Source organism: Artemia sp. Qi Xiang Cuo, chromosome 10 (genome assembly GCF_049724085.1).
Source record: "Artemia sp. Qi Xiang Cuo chromosome 10, ASM4972408v1, whole genome shotgun sequence".
Taxonomy (NCBI): domain Eukaryota; kingdom Metazoa; phylum Arthropoda; class Branchiopoda; order Anostraca; family Artemiidae; genus Artemia; species Artemia sp. Qi Xiang Cuo.
Window position 1 is genome coordinate 33,829,046 of NC_142803.1, and position 22,996 is coordinate 33,852,041.

At 38.6% G+C, this 22,996-nt stretch overlaps 1 protein-coding gene across 6 annotated transcripts in view; it reads left to right on the forward strand.

The window, feature by feature from the left end:
• The window catches only part of LOC148947690 (cyclin-D1-binding protein 1 homolog), a 51,147-nt gene that overhangs the window by 7,852 nt on the left and 20,299 nt on the right, over positions 1 to 22,996 (forward strand). For 4 of the 6 annotated variants that reach the window (XM_089096200.1, XM_089096196.1, XM_089096198.1 and 1 more), the window contains exons 2-3: positions 16,095 to 16,157; positions 21,286 to 21,521. In XM_089096200.1, coding sequence (XP_088952326.1) covers positions 21,291 to 21,521 — 231 coding nt within the window. In that variant the 5' untranslated portion in view covers positions 16,095 to 16,157; positions 21,286 to 21,290. Of the gene's footprint in view, positions 1 to 16,015; positions 16,158 to 17,150; positions 17,236 to 21,285; positions 21,522 to 22,996 lie in introns of all 6 variants that reach the window. The other 2 variants (XM_089096201.1, XM_089096197.1) reach the window with 2 other exon arrangements.

Sequence of the window (22,996 nt, forward strand, 5' to 3'; positions counted from 1 at the left end):
AATGATATAAATTGCTGAAAGCTCGTCAGACCAAGATTTTACTTGTTATGTTAAATGTTGTAATAAGTACAGAAGAAAATATTTGAAACATAATTCATTTTCAGTAAAGCGCCAATGATGCAGTAAGCTTTAGACTTTTACAGTTAGAGAAGGGTGCAGTAGCCAAACTCTTGTTTGGAGTGATTTTTGTTTGTTTTAAGCTTGACTTGCATATTCAATTTAAGTTCCTCTTTTTTTAAGATTTATTTGTTAATTTATATAAATATCTGTTGTATGCTGGTTTGCTGTTTGTAAGTGTTTGACTTGATAAAGGCTAATTACCTGTTTTGGCAGAGAGCCGAGATTTGAGCTAGTATCCTGTTTGAATGAATGTTTTTGTATATTTGTTGTAGGTTTATTTAGTTTATGTATGTTCTGGAATTCATGTAATTTTTAAAAGCAATATCTGGTCGTCTTGAGTTTGAATTATTATAGGTTTTTATTTCTGCTGATCTCAAGCTTAATATGGCCCCTACTTTTCTTTGAAAAACTTCTTCTTCTGAAAGTTTTTTGTTAATTAATTGCTAGTTAATTTAATTAATTTTCTGATTTTTTTTTTTTTTTTTTTTAATAACTAGTAAAAATGGTGGATGCAGTGAAGATATTAAAAGTGAGATGGCTGAAGCCCAGGATGTTTACACATTTGAAAAAAGTTAGGATAAATAGGGAGATAAGTCTGCAAACCAAGATTAGAATAATGGAAGCTAAGTGGTGACAGTGGTCAAGTATGGTTTTAAAGCGTTGGCCCTCCAGAAAATGGAGGAGGATTTGCTAGATATTTTCCAGAGAAATTGCCTGTGACTGACTGAACGTATCTCAAACAGTATTCTGTTCAAAAAATGCGGTTTAATCCCGCTTACTAGGGCTATAATGAAATAAAGGTTGAGATAGCTAGGGCATTGTGATGGTTTATCATTTTTTTTTTTTTTTGTTATTTTCACATTGTGATTTTTATTTTCTCAGATTGTGGTTCGCAGTATCGTTACTAGCCAAAATGTTGGGGGGGGGGGGGCAAGAGATTTTACCGACTGGCTGGTGATTTTTACCAACTGTTTTTTATCAATAATTTGCATAATGTCCAATTCGAAAACAATACGTAAAATCACTGTACAAGTCGGTAAAACCGCTACATTTACCAACCAAGATTTAGATTTCGGTACATATCATGTCACTATTTTAATGCTGTTTATTTAACCAAATGGAAAGTTGTGGCACCATATATAAAATAATGACAGGAGTTGGTAAAACTGCTGTCTTTACCGACTAACTTCGAAATTTCTGTAGATGACATGTCAGAATTGTTGTGGTCTTTATTGAACCGAACAAAGAATTTTAACGGCGTCGGAAAAATCGTGGTGCAAAGCGCCGCGATTTTCCCGAATTTCTTTTTTACCGAGTGACCAAAAAGATTGTGGGGGAGGGAGTGTCCCCTCCCCCCATACCTGACGGCCCTGGTAGTTCGTAAGTGTGTGACTTGAAAAAGGCTAATTACCTGTTTGGGCAGAGAGCCGAGATGTGAGCTAGTTTCGTTTTGAATGAATGTTTTTGTATGAAATGTTCAGACCTTTCCTGAACTTTGAAGAATAAACACATCCGTTTGAAAATCTTTGCACTTTGTGAATTTAGATAGCGATAAGGGTTTCTGATTAAGACCAATTTTAGGACTTAGGTTCTAATTATTGGTTGCTGTGGTAAAAGCTGCCACATTTGGTGTTTTGTGGCGGGATAATATCCCTGGATTTGGAGAGGCTCTGAACGGTGAATCTGGAATAGGGACAAAGTGTCAACTATTCCCGTAAGTGATCCCGTTTGAAGAGCTCCTGAGTTAATGATAACTAATTTAATCATGCTAGCGAAATTTTGTTGTTTTGTACATTTTTAGTTTTCTGTTTAAGGTTTTGAGAAAAGTCTAAACCTAATCAGTTTATTCACATTACCGACATTTTGCTGTTTGTGGAATTTCAGTTTTTGGTTTAGGCTTTTAAGAAAAGTCTAAACCTAATTAATTAATTCACATTACCACATCTAAAAATTCTAAAACTTGATTAAGTAATTTGACGTTACAACAATTTTGCTGTTTTTCTAGCATTTCAGTTCTCCTTTTAGACTTTTGAGAAAAGTCTGTGCTTTCCAGTTCATTATATCGTGAAACACGCCTACCAAATTTTCCTGTTTTCCTAATTGTTGACAAATTGGAGTGACATTTTGCTGGTAATTGATGCAGTAAAGAAAGGCAATATTTTGGTAAAACTTATAGAAATTATAGGGATTTTTTTTAGTATAAAGAAAAACCTTTTTGTAACCTAAGGTGGGTGAAGTCGTATGCCCGAGAGAAATTACAGGGATTTTATTTTAGTATAAAGAAAAACCTTTTTGTAACCTAAGGTGGGTGAAGTCGTTTGCCCGAGAATCATACCGAGTCTTTGAGACAGACTAGGTCCAGTTCACTAGGTCGAGTTCACATGAAAATACCCGACACTCTAAACGACGGAGCATCAGCGATTCCTAACGGGAGGACTAAAGTAGACCCTCTTAAAGAGTTTAACTCTAAGACGGAACAGGTATTTCAGCCAAATATAACAGAGGTTGTAGGTGGGGCTGAGAGCCTGGTGGAGGGGATCAGTTGTCCTTACAAGAAGGTGGAACAACAGAGTGTGAAGTTTTTGCCTGTGGCTATTTTTGAAACAGAGGATAGTAAGGCAAGAACAGAGAAAATGGAAGAAAGGGTAGGGATGGAAGTATTGCCAGAAGCTTCAGTAAGTATTTAGATCTTGGGTAACAAAAATCCGATTCCAATGGATGCAGCGCAGTTTAATCACTTCATGACAGCACTAAACGCCCTAACAACTAGCTTGGCGGGTCAACCTGCGGCAAATCAGCAGCAGCACCAGCCACAATTAGGCCCAATCTAATGAAGCTGACAGAGAGTAACAGCATAGACTCGTTTTTAAGCATGATTCACTGCGATGACTGGCCTAGGGAACAGTGGGCTACACAGTTGTATCCGGTCCCGCATTGGAGACAATTTCAGGTTTATCAGCGGATACATTTGCTGATTATGAGTCGGTTAAGATACCAATACTTGAGAAGCATTCTGTCACAAATGGAACTTATCGCACACGCTTCCGAAGTGGAAGAAAAGAAGGAAAGGAGTCCTACGGAGAATTCGGAAGGAAGCTGGAAACTAACTTCAATAGATGGTTCAGCCTAACATCGCTAAGAGTGCAGGCAGAGAACCTGGTGGCAACAAGCACCCGACCAGCCACAGTGGTTGTGCCACTGAAGGATTTAGAAGAAATTTTTGAGCTTTTACAGGTGGAACAGTTTACGGAGGCAGTTCCATACCACCTGCAGGTAGGCCTTCGGGAGAGGCAGTTTAAAACTCTTAAGATAGCTGTTGTTTTTGCGGAAGCTAGCGCCCTAACTCGTAAAACAACAAAAGATTGTTTGAAGACGGGTGGCGATAACAGAGACCAGCGTCCGCGCAAGAAGGGAAGGAAACAGAGGAGTTTTGACTGCAATTGTAACGGAGGGGAGAGCAGTCATCAAGCGAGAGCTGAGTCCAAGGAAGGAAGCTCGCATGAGATTCGTCGAGCAGGAAATAGGAGAGCCTGCTTTGTGTGTGATGAAACATTACACTTTGCAAAGAACTGTCCAATGAAAAAGCAGCAGCCAGAAAATACGCGGTAGTGCTTCATGGCAAAGTAGACGGAAGGAATGTTGAAATGCTAGTGGACAATGGAGCGGACATAACAGTTCTGCACTTAGAATTTGTACCAGAAAATTTATACTGCTGGGAGGAGCTTAGAAGCTTAAGATGTGTACATGGTGTCACACACGAATAACCTACGGCAGTAGTGGAGGTACGGGTGGAACAAACAGATGGCGTGCATGCTGAACTTCCAGTAAAGTTGCAGTCTCGGATCGGATCCCAAAGAAGTTCATGGTAGGGTGAAATTTTCCAGAATTCTCGAGGCTGGTAGATTCTGAAATTGATGTGTTTGTGACAACTAGAGCCAGAGTAAGCAAGCCGGCTGAGTTACAAACGGATATTTCGGAGATAAGAGTTTGACTTTGGTGACTCAGTGTTTTCTGGAGGAGGAAAAGCACGGAAGAGTCGGGGGCAGAAGCATATAGAAAGGAAGGCCGCTTCTCAGAGCAAGTCAGACGGAGAGGAGGCTCCAATGAAACCTGGACAGAAAAGAAAAGGTTTTGCTGAGTCACTGAGGAAGGATGAGACCTTGCAAGAATTCTGGGTGCGAGCTAAGGCTGAACCTACAGAGGCAAAAAATTCCATTATAGGGGATGAGATCCTTTACCGAGTTGTCAAGGATGAAGATCGAGACGAGCAGAAGTGGCAATCAGGGGTTCTTTCAGCCAACAGAACAGACGTGCTAAAACTGGCCCCTAATTCACCTATTGGAGGGCATATGGGCAGGCAACGACAAATTATTTTGGCCGAATGTTTATCTGGACGTAGCAAAACATTGCCAACAGTGCCATGATTGCCAGATGACAGCCAGAAAACGCCAGAAAGAGAAGGTGCCATTACAACCACTCCCGTTCATTGAAGTTCCTTTCCACAAAATAGGTATGGACCTGGTAGGACTTCTAGAGCGTAGTAAAACTTGTTTCAAATGGATCCTAGTGATAAGCGACTATGCAACCAGATACCCGGAGGCTATCGCTCGACCCATTCACAGAAGATAGCTGACGAATTGATCAAGTTTTTTTCCCGGGTGAGGATATCTTCAGAGATTCTGACCGGCAATGGAAATATCCTCATCTCCCAAGCGATGCAGAAACTGTACGTGGCTCATGGCATTAAACCCCTTCGTACCCGTGTTTACCACCCGGAGACGGATGGATTGGTTAAGAGGTGAAATGGGACCATAGTGCAGAAGAGAATTTGTCAGAGACGAGCCGAAGAAGTTGGATCAGTATCTTCCACATATTTTGTTTGCCTACAGGGAGACTAAACAGGCTTCGACAGGTTTCTCACCATTCGAGCTGATCTATGGGCATCACGTCAGAGGACCACTAGATGTGTTAAGAGAGGAGTGGGAGGAGAAATAGAATGACGCATCTGAATTGGTAGTCAGTTACCTGGTTAATATGCGGGAACGACTTAACAAATGGACCAAGACTGCACATCAAAATTTATTGACAAGCAGGAAACTGACACCTGCTGAGAGTAGATACCCCACAATCGAGAAGGAGGCGCTAGCAATAAAATGGGCAATATCCAAGTTCTGCTACTTCCTGGCGGGTCGGCATTTTTTCGTCGAAACTGACCATGATCCGTTATGGTGGCTTCATGTGATGTCGAATCCGAACGAGAAATTAGCTAGGTGGATTCTCGCCCTACAAGCATATGATTTCATGATTAGTAGCCGTCTAGGGGCTGCGAACACTATTGCTGATGCCCTGTCCAGATACCAGGAATAGGCGATCCCTCCTCGTTTTGTAAATACTGTTTATAAATTTTTTGTTGCAGGATCCAGAACGAATCGTCGTTGCAGAAAACATAGATCTGCCGGAGCACCTGCATGGATTCACCTACGATGAGGTAAGCCGGTTCCGATAGCATACAGCACACTACAGTATTACGTAGAACTGGCGGCGTTTAAATGAGGAATCCAAGTGGCGCGAAATACGCATGGGATGAGCAAGAAATTATAAGAATGTTCTTCAACGATCAACTTCCCCAAATCGTCGTGCCCTTGGGATTTTTCCGTGAATGCCTAATAATGGTGATATATCAGACAAGATGGTTTTTACAGATCCGATAAAGAGGTGGCTGATCATATTTTTCCAGAATACTTTTGGCCAGGGTTATTTACATATATAAAAAAATTACAGAAAGAATTGTAACCATTGTCAGGCAGTCCGGTTGAGACGGGGTCGGTCTATAGTCAGATGTGCGTCATAGAGTTAAGCCAAAGTGGCGCCTCTCTTGTAAATAGTGCTCACAGTGGCCCTTCCTCTTTTCTAGTCATAAATGAGGCCTCGACGGAAGAACTCATGAAACCGTGCTTAAGGGGGAAGGGATGGGTGACGGTTGATCATTTTTCTTTTCTTTTTGTTATTTTCACGTCGTGATGTTTATTTTCTTAGATTGTAGTGCTTAAGTGTGTGACTTGAAAAAGGCTAATTAGCTGTTTTGGCAGAGAGCTTATATATGACCTAGTTTCGTTTTGAATGAATGTTTTCGTATAAAATGGTCAGACCTTTCCTGAACCTTGAAGAATAAACACCTCTGTTCGAAAATCTTTGCACTTTGTGAATTTAGATAGCGATAAGGGTTTCTGATTGAGACTAATTTTACGACTTGTGTTCTAATTAATGTTTGCTGTGGTAAAAGTTGCAACAGGTCTGTTTTTCAGATGAAGGATGACAGATTTTTTATCATACGTTTTTAAGCAAAATTTGTCTAATTGACAGTAAAATGTTGCTAAAATATTCCAGGGGCGTCATTTGGGGATGGGAGCAGGGGTTGGCATTGGCCCAAGCTTCCGCCAAAAAGGGTCCTTTTCTGGCCTTTTTTTATTATTATTAAAAATAATCCATTCTGTCCAATTGTTTTGCAATTAATGCCTGCCTATTAACCACTTAAGGAATTATGAGACATTAGCATTAGTTAGGATAAAGTCATTAACTTATCCTAGTGCAAACTTGGTTGAGCAAGGATTGGAATTCGAGTGACAGAATTGTTTGTGATCTTGTTGATTCAACATCTTGTTTCTTTGTTATCCCGAGTTTGTCAGGACCTTAAAAGCGAAATTGACAGCCTTGAAAAAGGAGCATTGGCAGACTTGAAGAACGAGAAAGAGGCAGAAAATCAGTCTTCTTTGAGTAGATGGATTAAGAAACAAACCGTGTGAACCGGTTCATAAGTAAGTGCAAATTTTTGTTTCTATTCTTTTGGGTTTTCTGTGCCACTCACAGTTTCGCGGACTAAAAGAACTGAATTTGCGCGGAAAAGGATTTTCCGTGTTTATTTTTGTTATTTATAAACAACACGGTTCGCAAACTCCTGCCTTCTTCCATTTCAGGTTCAAAGAGTCGATTTCCCTATTATTGTTTTTTGTTGTGAGCATCCGGTGCTCAAATCGGCGTTGCTCAATTCTGTACTAATAAGTGGCTCAGAAAACCGCATTGAGTAGTACACCATATGAAGAGCTATAAAACTACGTCAAGCATGTTTTTTTATATCTTGGTAGTCGTTCATTAGTCAGAAAATACCTTGTTCAAGGTGGAGAAAATCCGTTGTTATCTGTTTTAGACCACAAGCCATCCAACTTAAGTAAATTTGGATCCCATTTTTCCGATTTCTGTGATTAATTGCCGTGAAGCTAGAGCCGGGTTCGAGTTGCTGCAGTCACGACACATGTTTCGCTCCTTGGGCCAACATTCTGAATATGTTTAGCGGTCAGATTATCGTTCCACCACTTAGAAATATCCAAAAAGAGTCGCTTATGCAATATCTTCAGTTTATGAATTATTAATGTCAAGCATCCAGCGTCGAGAAACTTAACTCTTAAGTTTTCGAGCCTCATAGTAGAACGCCGCTGCAACAACGTAAATAAGCCTGTAACGTGACCAGAACCTGACTGAATCTACAGCAAATCCATTGCGTTTTAGCCACGTGTTAATCCCCGTAACCATGGGTTCACATAAAGGCAAAAAAACGCGAAAATCCGCCACTTACTTCTTGTTTTAAGCCTTTTTCCAGACAATAGCAGCATAAAACTAAGAAATAACGATTATCCTTATTACATTTTGTACATTATGTTTTGTTTCTTTCCGAAAACATAATCACTTATAAACCAGATCTAAGTTCAGACGCTAAGGATTTTCTGCCCAGAATCCTGGTCTGGATTTGTGAAAGTCACTGTTTTCACGACCAGAGAAGTTTTTTTTTCCCAAGGATTCCGTTTGCTCCGGGTTGGAGAACTTAAAAAGAAAAAGGCTCGAAGTTCCTTGCTGCTAGTGTCTGAACAGAATTCCAATAATTCCAGACTGGGATTCTGGGCAGGGATTCCTTTGTGTCTGAACGGGCCCTAACTGAGCTAGTAATTGTCTAAAATGCTTCCTTCTGCATGAGTTTTGACTTTTAAAGTACATATATTGGGAAAGTGGCCTGGGAAATATTGGGGTGTGTGAACAGTTTGGTGATTTTAAAAATGTGACAAGGCGACAGCGACGATGTTGAGACGGCTGTGTGAACGCAAGGTAAGGCTATACAAAGACGGTGACACCAATTTCACTGCTTTCATTGCCATCACTGTGCAATATTGCCGCTAGACCTCAGAAAAATCACGAAAATAGATTTGAAAAAGGGTAGGTTAGACTAGTAGGGGTATTAAACTGGTTAGAAGTCAAACTAATACATATACTCTCTTTCAGGTGTGTAATTCAGCATCTGAACATACCATCGCCAACGTTTCTTCTTCTTCGAATGAAGTGACGGTTCCTCAGATCGAGCAAGCAGGAAACGAGACACCCCAAGAATCACTACGCCTGTCGCAGGTCCGTCGGAGCCTCAGTTTTGCCGAGATACGCCTCAAGATGAAGAGCATCGCCGGTCCAGTGGTCCTATGGACATTTCTTCGTCCTTACTCGATCAACCATCCCAACCAAAGCTAGTACAATAACCTGTGCAAATGACAGCAAACGGCATCACGAAACGGTCATTCAATGCTTCATATTATGAAAAGGACCCGTGGCTGGACTACTTCGTCTGGAGTGACTCTGTTTACTGTTTCTACTGCAGACACTTTGACGGCACCTCTACACTTCCCGGGCAGAGGCACGGATCAAAACCTTGTATAGACTTCGGCGTGAGAAGATGGAAAGACATCTCTAACGTTCTCGAACAGCTAACTAGAAGTGACCGCCACAAAGACAGTGCGGTTTCGTGGACGAAGTTCAAAGCCATAAAAACCAAGGAGATGCAACCTATCGTGTCTGTTTTAATGGCAGACAGAAACAATAAAATCAAGGAGAACAGAAAGTACGTAAAAGCCTTATTAAAAGTAAGAGCTCTATTGGTGCGATTCAGCACTGCCTTTAGGGGGCACAACGAAACAGAATCGTTGAAAAACAAGAAAAATTTCGTCGAGACGTGCAATCTTCTCGCAGAGTACTCTCCTATGCTATTCAACAAGCTTTCGATCGGTACGGTCACTACACACCCCATGAATGCCATAACGATCTTATTTTGGTGATCGCTTCCAGGCTTAAGCACACGATAGTGCAAGAAGTAAAAAGCGCTAAATACTTTGCCGCTCTGGTCGTTGAAACGAAGAACAACTCGAAGAAAGAGGATTCTTTTTAGGTACTTCGACGAAGGAAAAGTAAAGGAAAAACCAATCGGAAGCTATGACGTGAAGAGCCTGGATGCTGAAAGTCTAGCAAATTTAATTCACGAAACAGTGACAAGAATTGAACTTGATTGGAACTACTGTGTTGGAAAGTGTTACGACAGAGCAAGTGTAATGAGCAGACAATTCTCCGGTGTTCAAGCTCGTTTGAGAGTGAAATTGCCATAGGCAATCTGCAGTCATTGTCATGTCCATAAGCTAAATTTAGTCATTGCGAACTGCGTTGAATCTGTCGGTACTGTTGGTTCTTTTTTCTCACTCTATACACATAGACTCTATGGTCCAGACTCTATACACATTCATTTCCAAGAGCAACGCTCGGCATCAGTTATTTGTTGAGACCCAGAAAGCTGCCCAACTGCACTTTCTCGAGCTGGAAAGAAGTGCTACCACCCGATGGTCCTACTTGTATCGATCTATATCGAAGGTTAGCCTCCGATATGAAGGTATTTTAGCTGCACTGTTTGCTGTAAGTGAGGGAAGCGACAGCGAAGCACAGGCAGAGACAGCTGGGCTCCAGAAGAAGATGGAATCGTTCCTTGTTATCTTCCAGTTGCACTACATAGAAGCAATTATGTGAGTGAGGAACTCGCTGTCTCAGCAGCTCCAGGCCGTCCACTTAGTTATTTCTTGATCGAACACCCTGATTCAGGCCACAAGAAGCGAAATCGCCGACCTGCGTTGAGACCCTTCATTCGTATCGCTTTTTGTGAAGGCAAAAGATTTTGCCACAGAACTTGAAATCGAAGTACCTGCTGTGAATGAACCCACTAGTGAACCCTCTTCTGTTCGTCAGAAAGAACGGCCTCAAAGAACTCAAACTATCACCAAGCATCTGAAAAAATTTGTGACAAGTTTGACGTCAGGAAAGAACTTCATCGAATCTGGCAATCGGATTATAACATTGGCGGATGAAATGAAGCGAGAGTACTTCGAAACTTTCGACCGTCTACCAGCCGAATTTGACAGAAGGTTCACAGATAACTTGCCAGTGCTGAGCACACTCGAAGCCTTGGATCCAAGCTTGACTAAGTTTATGGACACAGAGTTGCTCAAGCATTTCTCTACGCTGTACGGTGAGCTGAATATCGACGACATTTTTCTCGAATCTCAAGCTTGTACTACCAAGCGTTTCTTGCTCGACGAACAGAAAAAGCCAAAAACTTCCTAGACATTGTCGACCATCTTCAGACATTACCAGTGGCTTACTCAGAAGTAATTAAAGTACTTTGTATTGCTGCCACGCCTCCTGTGACAACAGTGAGGTAATGAGCGTTTGTTTTCTGGTCTAGAAATAGTGAAAAACTATCTACTCTTTACAACATTAGACGGTCATCTCAGTCACCTCCTTTTGATATTCGCAGGGAATGATTTAGTAAAAAATTTGGACTATGACTAGCTTGTTGACGATTTTGCAAAGATTAAACCTCGGAGATTCTTCTTGTTCCCTTGAGTGCTGTAATATTTTTTTGTTCTGGTTACATTTTTCCTTTTTGTAAATATATTTGATCTGGAAGATTTCTTCTGAAGGAAAACAGAGGTTTTAGTGACAACCCTCAGCATAAGAATTATACTATCACCGACGTATTGTTTACTAAAATAAGAAAGTTTCTCGCTGAGGAAGGCCAGCTTGTAGTTTGTTTGAATTTTCCACTTTCAGCTTAAGTTCCACTTAACCTCGTTGATTATAGTCTTCATTTTTGTAATTAATTTTAGAGGTCAATGTGACTGAGTTCCACATTGGGTTACAGTACATTTCTAAGCAACATACGGGTGCTGAAAATGCGTTTTTACTTAGAACATCCAATGGATGTGCTGCCAAAACGCGCATTTTTTCGTACGCGACACAAAGTGAATCGCCGGGGAGGGGGGGGGGGATGTATTTCTTGTCCAGCCCAAGATTTGGCCAAATTGCCCCTCTGAAATGTTCCCAGTTCCATTTCGGGGACAAAAGGGTACATACATAGGAAGATATAGAATTTTTTTGGGGGGGGGGGATAATAAAAAGTAAATTTCATTTGAAGTTTTGAATAAGAAGTGCAAGAAATTCAGAAAAATGTAGAATCTCAAGGGTGCTGGGTTCTAAGCCTCCTCCCCTCTGCATATATCCTGGCGACATCCCTCTTGATTTAAATCCACACAAAATATGTTCTCTCTTTTTTTATATGTATTATTGCTGTTCCATTCTCGTCATCAGTTTTTCTTTTACTTTTTGTCACGTTCCTTTTAAAAGATTAAATTTTTTGATTCGGGGCTGTAAATAGACCCCGTCGCCACGCCGATGAGGGAAGACCAGTGGCGGCGGGGCCAAAACAGCGCGCCGCCCGTAAGATGTCGGCGGCGCGCCGCCGGTGCGATCAGTGTTGACCGCAAACATTAATGTTTTCATCAGTCTGTCTCAAATCATAGCTTAAATTTACAACAGATTCGAGCCTATTCATGAGTTCAAAAATTCAAAAGTCTATGACTGGAAACTGGCCTTCTTCATTATTCATCAATAGAGGTAGAAATCTGGTAGAAACGAAATGACTGTGGCGTTTCAGAACCCTTGCATAATAGCTGAAGTATCTATTAGCTATGTATTCTTAAGATAAATAATTATCAAAATTAGTAGTTTTTTTTCGTCGAGAATTACTGCATACAAAACTTCAAATACCGTATCACAAACTTCGTCAGTTATCTGGGTAAAAATTTGGAATATAACTTTGAACTTAGAAGCTTAATTTTTTCATAATGCACTTTGCCAATATCTGTTTTGTCCCCTTTAAAACAGTTGAAATGGGCGACTTTGATATTGATTGTTTATTTTGCTCTTTTGGATTCCAAAAAAGCCTTCCTTGTATTAAAAACTGGTTTTCAATAACAATTTAAAAAAAATTCATTCAAAGTTTTTTTTTGGCTTCTTTATAGAATATGTCATGTAGGCTAAGGCTGAACTGCTGCTTTTTTTTATTGCCTTTGGCTGCTCTTTTCGATATTTTTAATTTTTTCTTTTGGGGATTCATTCCAAATTATAAACTCATAAATACCTAATATCAGTCAAATTATAAACTGCATCTAGAAGGAGTAAATTTATAAAATTGAAAAATACATGATGAACACTTCACATGAGAACACTTCAATTACAATGAAACAAAAAACACTTAATAGTTTGTTTGGTATGAAGAAAAATGAAGTGCGAGCTATTTTCTTAGGTAAAAAAAATGAAAAGCTCATCCGTTTTAAATGTAATTAAATGAAATAATATGCAGACTGAAGTAGCTCCAGGAAGATGTTGAGATTTTTATCCTAGTTCGTCGCTTTTAATCCAAGCAAAATGTTAGGACACTTAGTATCAGTTACTGAGTTTAAGCTTTGATTTCCAAATGCGCACAAAAACTACCAAATTTAAGAAAGTCGCAACAATAAGTCACCTGTGGTCAAAATACTCAAAGACTCCTCTTTGATCCCCACCCAGGCTCAAAGCTTCTGCTATGGTCATATCCATGGAAATCTCCAAAGAGTTTCTTTTTAAAATAGCTTTCAAGTGTAGTTAGGGGTATTTAGCCTTTTTTGCTTTTCTTCGAAGCTTTGTAAAAAGTGTTATAATATTCCAAATGTTTCATTTGTTGCATTTGTGCATATTTTTGGTAATCATTTGTGGGGTGATCGAATTTTCTAAACCGCTGTAGATACGTAAGAACGTTGCAACATCTAGTAGCCTACCCTGAGGTCATAAGACTATCAAAGACTCCTCCTTGAACCTTCCAAATTGAAACTGAAAGGTTTGATAATGATCGGAATGATTGACAGTACATTAGCACTTGAAATAGGATACCATTGTCGCTCAAGTACACCATTTGGATGGATTATTGATATCGCTTTCGCCACACCAATTCGTTTTTATGTAGATGTGCATGGTCTGTATGAATGAATATTTTCAAATTAAACTCGTTTCATCAATAATAAAAAAAACGGGTCGGACGCATTTGTCCCTTTCGGTTTGGATGATAAAACCATACAAGTGCTGTATCAAGTATAATTCACGAAAATCTTGTTAATTTTTGTCAACTTTTCAATTTTTTGGCATCCCTGCTTTCAATAAAAAAAAATCAAGGTACTATCACTTAAATATAATAACTTCCTATGCCCCTCCCTCTGGATACCATCTTGATAGGATACCGTCTCTTCTTTAAATTAAAAAAAATAACTTATTGGCATCCCTGCTTTCAAAAAAAAAATCGAGGTATTATCATTTAAATATGATAGCTCACTATTCCCCCCCCCCTTTGGATACCACCTTGATAGGATGCCGTCTTCTTTAAATTAAAAAAAAAATAACTTTTGGCATCCCTGCTTTCAATAAAAAAAAATTCGAGATATTATCATTTAAATGTAATACCTCCCTAACCCCCCCCCTCTGGATACCACCTTGATAGGATACCGTCTCAGCTTTACACTAGAAAAATAATTTACTTAATAATTAACTAGGTCACTATAAGGTTCTAACAAACACGCAAAATAACATGAAAAATCTTAGTGTTCCTTGAAAAAAAAATTGAGGGTTTGAGTAAAGGGGTACAAAGACAACAACAAAAATGTCGAGATTATTCAGATATACCTCAATTTACTGCAAAACTGAGTCATAGATTCGCCGTGGCATTCAATAAGATCCAAAGAATCTAATTAAAAGGGAGCACACACAAAAGCCAAATTAGGCCAGTAACCAATGAGAAATCGCAAAATACCTAAGATCATGAAAAAGTCCCAATGGGGGGCCCTGGGTCTATCAAAATATTTCAATGGTTTCCCAGGGAATTTGATATCATTTTCTTCTGTCTCCACTTTAAATGAAAAAAAAAAAATTATCTGTTTGGCGTCCCTGCTTTCAATAAAAAAATGAGGTATTATCATTTGAAAATGATAGCTCCCTATCCTCCCCTTATAGGCAATAATTTACAATTTATTTATGAATCATCTTTTTGGGGAAACTTCCGTTTCAATCTTTAATTCCCCAACCTTGTACATAGCTTAGTCTATAGCTTGTACATAGCTTAGTCTATAGCTAAATTTTGTCTCAATAGAAGTTATTTTTTTAGGGGGGGGGGGGTCAATATGTTTCAGAAAGAAGATTGTATTTTCTATCAGGCATTCAGCAATTGAGTATTAAACATTAAAAAAATCTTATCTAAAAATAACAAAAGAAAAAAAATTCTGCAAACTTACAATTCAGCTGTAGAAACAACATGTCAGCTGTCAATTTCAAAATCCAGCTGAAGGCTGAAGCTGTATAGTAATGAATGAGTTCTATAATTCTATTCAACTTGAAAACCAAATTCTTGTCTACGAATGATGTAAGAAATAGCGATTGGGAAACTGCATTCGAAATGATTTAAACTCATTTCATAAAGACGATACTTTTTTTTTCGACATATGAAGAACTGTGTATATTGCAATATTTGCAATTGCATATTGCTTCTGTCTGGTTTTTATGCAAAGTAACAAAAGAGACGAAAATTAACGAACAAGAGAGTAGTGAAGAATTATGGTACGCAAAGTAATATTTGGCAGGGAAACTCACTGGTGATAAATCGCTAGGGGTGGCACCGTGATGGCGTGATTTTCGGGGATTCAGGGAACCAAATTTGTTTTCTTAGATAATTTTGGAGACCACACTCCTTTCCATGACGATAAAATAAAAGTTCAAACTAGGGATAAAATCCTTTTTAATAGACAGTGTATAATAAATTTCACAAAAAATACCAGATATTTCGGTCACTGTATATGTGACTGAAATATCTGGAATTTTTTTTGAAATTTATTATACACTGTCTATTAAAAAGGATTTTATCCCTATTTTGAAATTTTATTTTAAATTTGTTTTTGGGGTGACGCATAGATTTTCGGGGAAATACCCGAAAATTCGGGGATAGTGCAAGCCCTGCTTGATTTCTAAACAAGAAAATCAAAATACTAAACCACACGAGAAGGAAAAGCTCCGGCTTTGCGGTTGACGCAATAAAGAATTGCCGCACAATTAATTGAAAGTCGACCGAACGCCGCCGCCTCTGCCGGCGGTGGCGCGCCTGCGGCGTGCCGGCGGTGGCGCGCCTGCGGCGTGCCGGCGGCGTTTTGACACTTCGGTGGCGGTCGACCGGGCATCTCGTCGGCGGCGTTCGGGCGATCCGCCGGCGTGGTGCCGGGGTCTAGCTGTAAATATATGTTCCCCTGTATGCCTGTATGCTTTGGCATAGTGGCAAAAGTTTTAAGACTTGATCCTGTGTATATACCTGCTCGAAATGGAGGAAAGGGGGGTTCCTCTTATATTGGTTTAAAGACCGCTTCCCCATTCTTGACAAATAAATAGTCTTGGAGCCTAAAAAGTACTATTTTGATGTTTAAACCTAATTCATTCTTGGAAATAATACCCCTGACCCACCCACCTCTCCCCAGTTATGGTCAGATCTTTGTATACTTTATGATTGTGTATATGTAAAAAAAAAAAATGACATTTGAAGTCTTCCTTGCAACTCTAAGGAATATATTGGAAAATTAGCAAATGATATTGTCAGCCCTGGTAAATTTCATGGTTTAAGCTTGTCAATTTCTAGGCCTAGTGACTCTGGATGATACCTGTTTGACCTGTCAATGACCACGTTTATTCACTTTCGTTTTCGTTTCTTTTCTCAGAGTTACGACATCATGATCTGAGCTGCATTGGTCAATCGCTTGAAAACTTTAGAGAAACTATAGGTAAGCTGGTCAGTGCTTATATAATTTGAAATAATTTGTTTATTCTATAAATATTTTAATATTGGATTTGCCTTTTTCTTCTCTGCTCAATCAGGTTTTAAGTTTGTTAAAAATATTAGAAACTAAAATGGCAAGCGTAGTGTCTTTAGTTAACCTGAGCTTGTGCTCAGGGCAGTGAAGGCTCCTTTGTTGTGTAAGATATTACTTGTCTTTGCAATGAAAAAAAAGGAAAATCATTTTTTAGTAGCTTGTACTGATTTTGATGTAATGAATTATTTCATAAAGACTTTTCTTGTTTCATATAATTTATCGTCACCACATTTAAAGCTGGGCAATTAGAATGACTGAACCATTGTTGTGTAAAAAAAATTCAAAAGTAGTTATTCAGGTTGCAGGTACAATGATGTAAGGTGCATATTTTTTAGAATAGTCCACAGGATTTTTGAAAGTGTCTTTCATGTAAAAGCCAATACAGTCTCAATGAATTTTAAGTTCTAATTCAATCACCTAGCCAAGAGACAGAAGTTTCCTGACTGATCTATGAAAACTATTATTTTATGTTAAATTTGTATGTAATTTATTTACTAGTGTTTGTTTTTCAAAAGATAAATGGTTAAGCTTATAAAGAAGGTAATCACGGTGTAGTAGTTAGTAATTCGTATTGATAGCCTTTAAATTTAAGGGACAATTTTATCATCTTTGTTGAGTCATCAGTAATTGATTGCTTTTATTGGAATAATCGCCTATATGTTATAATATTCCGAGTAAAATAATATTTAGTAAATGTGTGTTCTTGTGATACACATGTTAAGAAGATGGAAAAGCCTGGACAATGTAAAACAGGCTGAATAATAACCAAACTCTTTGAAGTATAGAAATTGAAAGACAATTACTTAATTTAACATTGAATAGGATTTAGTCCTCTATGACACTAAAAGATTGCAAGATTGATACTGTTCTACTTCCGTAAATAATAACACTGTCATTTCTTAGAAACAATTTGGTGGTAACAAAGATGAAATTAGACAGTCAACTACTGGTATTCGACAGTACTTAACAAGATTGAACCTTGTCCACAGTAAGTGAAAAAACTAAAGTACAGGTGTTTAAAATACTAAACGCATTAAAATAGCTTGAATTAGAATGCATATAGCAATTTTTTTTAAGCGTTCCCTCAACACTCGTTGAAAGTTTCATTTTAATACCCTAAACAGTTCCAGGGACATTGCTGATGTGTCCTTCTGACAACCTGCATGGACATTGTGTTTTTTTTTTTTTAGTTCAACATCCTCTCAACATTCCTTAAAATTTTCACCTTCATACCCTTAGCTTTAGTAGTAGTAAACCAGTAGTATTAGTAGAGGTAGTAGTATTAGTTGCAGTAGCAGCAGTTGAAGTAATACTAGTAGCATGCAAATTTTATCTTTGGTTAGTTCAACATCCCCCACAACAAACCCTGTAAGCTTCAACTTCACACACCGAACTGCTCACCTCATACCCTTAGTTGTTGTGATAGTAATAATTTCAATAGTAGTAGTAACTTTAGGAGTATTAGTCGTTGTATTAATAGTGGTAGCATTAGTAGTTGTAATAGCAGCAGTAGCAGTAGTACTAGTAGCAGTAATAGTATACATATATTGCCTTTTGGTCATTTCAGCATCCCTCCCATCACTCTCTGGAAGTATCAATTTAATACTCTAAGCAGCACCTAAGATATTGCTGATACGCCCTTTTGATAGCCTCTATAGACATAGTGTTTTAATTTAGTTCAACTTCCCCCTCAACCTCTCTTTCAATTTTCACCTTAATACCCTTAGCCTTAGTAGTCGTCATGATAGAAGTAGTAGTTGTAGTAGCAGTAGTAGTGGTAGTAGTAGTAGTAGTAGTAGCAGTAGTGGTAATAGTAGTAGTATACATGTACTGCCTTTTGGTCAGTTGAGTATCCCTCCCATCATGCTCTGGAAGATTCAATTTAATACTCTAAGCAGCACCTGATATACTGTTGATACGCCCTTTTGATAACCTCTATGCACATAGTGTTTTAATTTAGTTCAACTTCCCCCTCAACCTCTCCTCAAATTTTCACCTTAATACCCTTATCCTTAGTAGTAGTCACGATAGACGCAGTAGTTGTTGTTGTAGTAGTAGTAGTAGTAGTAGTGGGATAGTGGTAGTAGTAGTATCGTGCACTTGTTGCCTTTTCGTCAATTGATCGTCCTCCTCATTCTTCCCTGAGAGTTCCAACTTAATGCCCCAAGCCACTCCTGAGATATGACTGTTTGACAAACAGCATGCGCGGAGTGTGTTTTGATTAAGCTCAACTGTCCCCTCAATATTCTTTGAAATTTTTACCTTCTTACCCTTAGCCTTAGTAGCAGTAGGAGTCATGATATATTACTAGGAGTAGTAGTAGTAATTGTATTAGTAGTAGTATAAGTAACAGTAGTAGTATGCAAATTTTGCCTTGTAGTCAGTTGAACATCCCATCATGCCCTGGAAAATTCAACTTGATACGCTAAGTCGTTCCTAAGATATTGCTAATGTCCCTTTTTGGCAACCGGTATGTACATAGTGCGTTTTGATTATGATCAACTTCGCCCTCAACATCTCCTCAGCCTTAGTAGTAGTTGCAATAAAAGTTGTAGTAGCAGTAGCTGTAGTCGTGGTGGTATGGGTAGAAGTAGTTTTAGTAGTAGTAGCATGTATGCATTGCCTTTTGGTCAGTTAATCATTCCCTTCATCATTCCCTTAAAGTTCGAACTTAATACTTTAGGTCATTCCTGAGATACACCCTTTTGACAACCCGCATGAACATAGTGTGTTTCGGTTTGGTCCAACTCTCCGCTTAACATTCCCTGAAAGCTTTACCTGAATGCCTTTGGCCTTTTTGGGCACAGAAGGTCAAACATGCCCCCCTTATCTTATAATAATTACTATATGTAAACAATGGGCCAATTGTATAATTTACAGCCCGTGTTCGAAGTGCTCTGGAGGGGAGGGGATTTTCATCTTTGGAGACATTACTATTGGACCTTTCAACTATGCTGATCTAGATGACTATCTAAAAATTTCGATTGGATGTCTTGGGGAAAAAATATGCGTGAGGGGGGGGGGGCGGTTGCACTCCAATCACTTTTGACTTTTAAAAAGGGTACTAGAACTTTCAATTTCCAATCGAATGATCCCTTTCCTAAGTTTTTACGACAACTCCTTCCGTATATAGTGCCTTGCTGAAAAAAAATACATTGTGCCCACTTTGCTCTTTACTTATGCAGCGCTATTGTGCTGCCTATGATAGTTTGAGGTACCTCTTTGACTGATCGTATGTTGAACAACACGCTGTATAAAAAATATGGTTCTATCCTACTTTCTGGAGCTATAATGAGTCAAAAGTTGACATTGACAGACAGATTGTCAAAGATTATTTTTTTGGGACATCCATCTGTGGCCAAATGAAAACAGGGCGCCCCTGAATGGGGCATGAAGAATTTACAAGGAAGGATTTAAAAGAAATTGAAACGTCATGGACGGGGGTAAAGAGTGAAGCTTTGACTAGATTGGGGTAGAGGAGGAGCGTAATTGAAACGTCATGGAAGGGGGTAAAGAGTGAAGCTTTGGCTAGATTGGGGTAGAGGAGGAGCGTGTGCGGCTTTGTCGGCCTCAGGCGGCTTGGTGCTGCAGTGAGTTAATAGTAACTGTAGTAGTAATGCATAAAAATTGAAAGATAATGCATCAAAATTGACTAGATTGGGGTAGAGGAGGAGCGAGTGCGGCTTTGTCGGCCTCAGGCGGCTTGGTGCTGCAGTGAGTTAATAGTAACTGTAGTAGTAATGCATAAAAATTGAAAGCTAGCTTGTTAATTGAAACAAATTGAAAGCTATCACTTACTATACTTAGTAAACATGGTAAGCTGTAGTAGCAGTAAGCGATAGTGAAAGGAAAATAGTAGGTAAGGCAGAGCCATGTTCTTGCAGATCTTGAAGGTGGCAATGATCACTGTAGCACTACGCCACTTAAGGCCAACACTACTGCCCATGCTCTTCCTCCATTGCAATAAAAAATTATGCCTTGCACTTTTTGGTCATAAAAAAAATTGCAACTAAAATTCTGTTATTAATACTTTCCCGACCTAAAAATTTTTGGAAGGATTGTTGCTTTGAAATGCCATGATCACTTACGCCTAGTAATTACAGAATTAGGGAGTGTGTATGTGGGTGGGGGTGCAGTGTTATTTTTTCTTTTATCTACGGAAGAGGGTCAAATTATGAATTATCACATTCTCTGTGTGACAATTCTTAAATTTTCTAGAAAAGGAAAGTCTTATAAACAAGATTTAGGAAGTGCAGAATCCCCTCTCTCCTAGTTGCAGGTGAATCATGAGCAGATTCTTACTTGTGGTGCAGGATGCAGCAAAATAAAGGAATGCTTTCACAAGCTATGAAAGTTTTTTTTTTTTAATTGGCAGTTTCGAATTAGCCAAATGATTAAGAGTAGCACTAATGATACTATAGAGTAAATTGTCTCACTTGCAGGCGTTATGCACATTTAATTCGGTTTATACCATTTATATTTTAACGGAAAGACTACAAGAAACCTTGAAGATAGACTAAAAAGAAATATGAAACCAAAATTAATTCTATAAGTGATCTTGTACTTCAGATAGGATATTTTTTTATACCAGAGCAGAATCCTTTTACCTCTTATATTTTATCTTTGCGCTCAACCACTTGAAAACTATAAAATTTGACAATTCTATTACTATTTATATTTTTCTCTTTTAAGATATCGATCGTTGAGCTAAGAAACGGGCATGGGTGTACCTAGGGATTGCTCTTTGAGGAGGGAAACTTGCGAGCTACATATGGGATTGGAGCTACATTGGCTATCTTCTGTCAGAACTCAACCTTGCAAGGTCTTTTTTAGGAGTGGATAATAAGTTCTCTGAAGTGTACCCATTCTCGTGCTCGTCTCGCCCACGCTCATGGCTATAGGATGTTCCTTATAAGATAGAGAACAATTTATGAGGCATCAAGAGTTATATGAAGTTTCAGCTGACAAGTGTTTACAAGTCTTCCGGATATTTGTGAGCTGTTTTTTATTGTGATCATAATCGGATCTTTATTTCTAGTTTCAATGTCAAAACTTATTTCCCATGATGTCACGAAAATATCACTTATGCTTGGATCACCGCCCTACCCAGACATTGAAACGTTGAAGTCACTGTTTAGCGCAATGATACCTCGGCTCTATGTATTGCAAAACACTCTCGAGCAAACTCCTAAAGTTGGAGGAAGGACTTTATATAAACAGTATTATCAGGGAGTTTGTTCCATTGTTGAAATGGTTGAAGAATTTTGTAAACGAGTAAGTGCTACAAACTACAGATGTGTCTTAAAAGTGATGCAACTAAAAAACACTTTCCAGGAAGGCAATATAGTTTTTGAATATTACAACGGAGATTTCTAACTACCATAATTTGTCAAAACTTAAACCTTAAAAACTCATAAAACAAGATATAAGCTCCAAAATAATTTTCATTATAACTTAAAACTGCTGCCCGTTTTCAGTTTAAAAAACAGTTATTGATCTACATTTATTGCCTTCTTGGAGACTAAACGAAAACACAACACAGTTGCCTCATAGGATAAATGAAACCCAAAGCAAACATAAATTACAATAAATAACCGAGTAAAACTCAAAACGAGCAGAAATTAACATGAGTACGGCTGACAAACCCCATGCCTTTTAAAGACCAGAACATAATTTGCCCTTTACTGAAAAAAAAATACATATTAAATGTTTTCACTTTTTTAACTTAACAAATCAAAAATTATTAAGACTTTAAGGAACAAATATCAGCATATGTAGGCTTATATTAAACTGACAATGCACATTCATTTGTATTTTTTTCAGTAAAGCAGAAATTATGTTCTGGTCTTGAGAAGGCATGGGGGCTGTCAGCTCTACTCATGCTATTTTCTGACTTCCTGATTTCCAATTGAATGAGTCTCCTCCGAAATTCATATCGACCACTCCTGACATAAACACCTTATATTTTAATAAATTCCACCTCTTAGCCCTGAGCACCAGGTCCCCTAGCAAAGTAGGGGGGGTCATCCTAAAAGATATCCTCTCATACGGAGTTTAAGTTATGTATATATACAAAGAATAAAAAAACCTACTTATATGTTAAAAAATGGCAACTATTATCCCTGATCAACCTTGCCTCGCGCGCAGTAGGGGGGGGGGTGTGATAATCAAATATAAAATAGCTGAATTATTATGAAAAATTGGATATCGACCACGCCTTACATAAAAACCTTATATGTTAATAATTGGCAACTAGTATAACTTATAGCCCTTGCATAAAAAATGTATATCCCAAACTGGCCAGTTCCGGGGATTGAGGAACGGATGGGCGAGAGGGGGGGCTGGTTACACACCAATCACTTTTGACTCTTAAAAGGGCATTAGAACTGTGAAGTTCCAATCGTATGAGCCCCGGAAGAGAGAAAAGGTCAGAAGAGGTCAGAAGAGAGAAAAAAAAAGATATATTGTGCCAACATCAATCTTCACTTAGGCAGTGCTATTGCGCTGTCTATGATGTAATCTTACGAAATACTGCAGCCGAGATGCCAAGTACATTCTTATGAATTTGGTTTTAGCTATTGAACTAAGGACTTGGTCCTTTCCCGATACACTCTTCAAGAAGCATTCTGCTTTTTTTAGTATACTAAAATAGCCATCAATTTTTTGAACTTGAATTTTTAAATAGTAAATTGTCTTTACTCCTTAATAGAAAATTCTCTTCGTTCTATGAAGCGGTCTTAAACTACTAA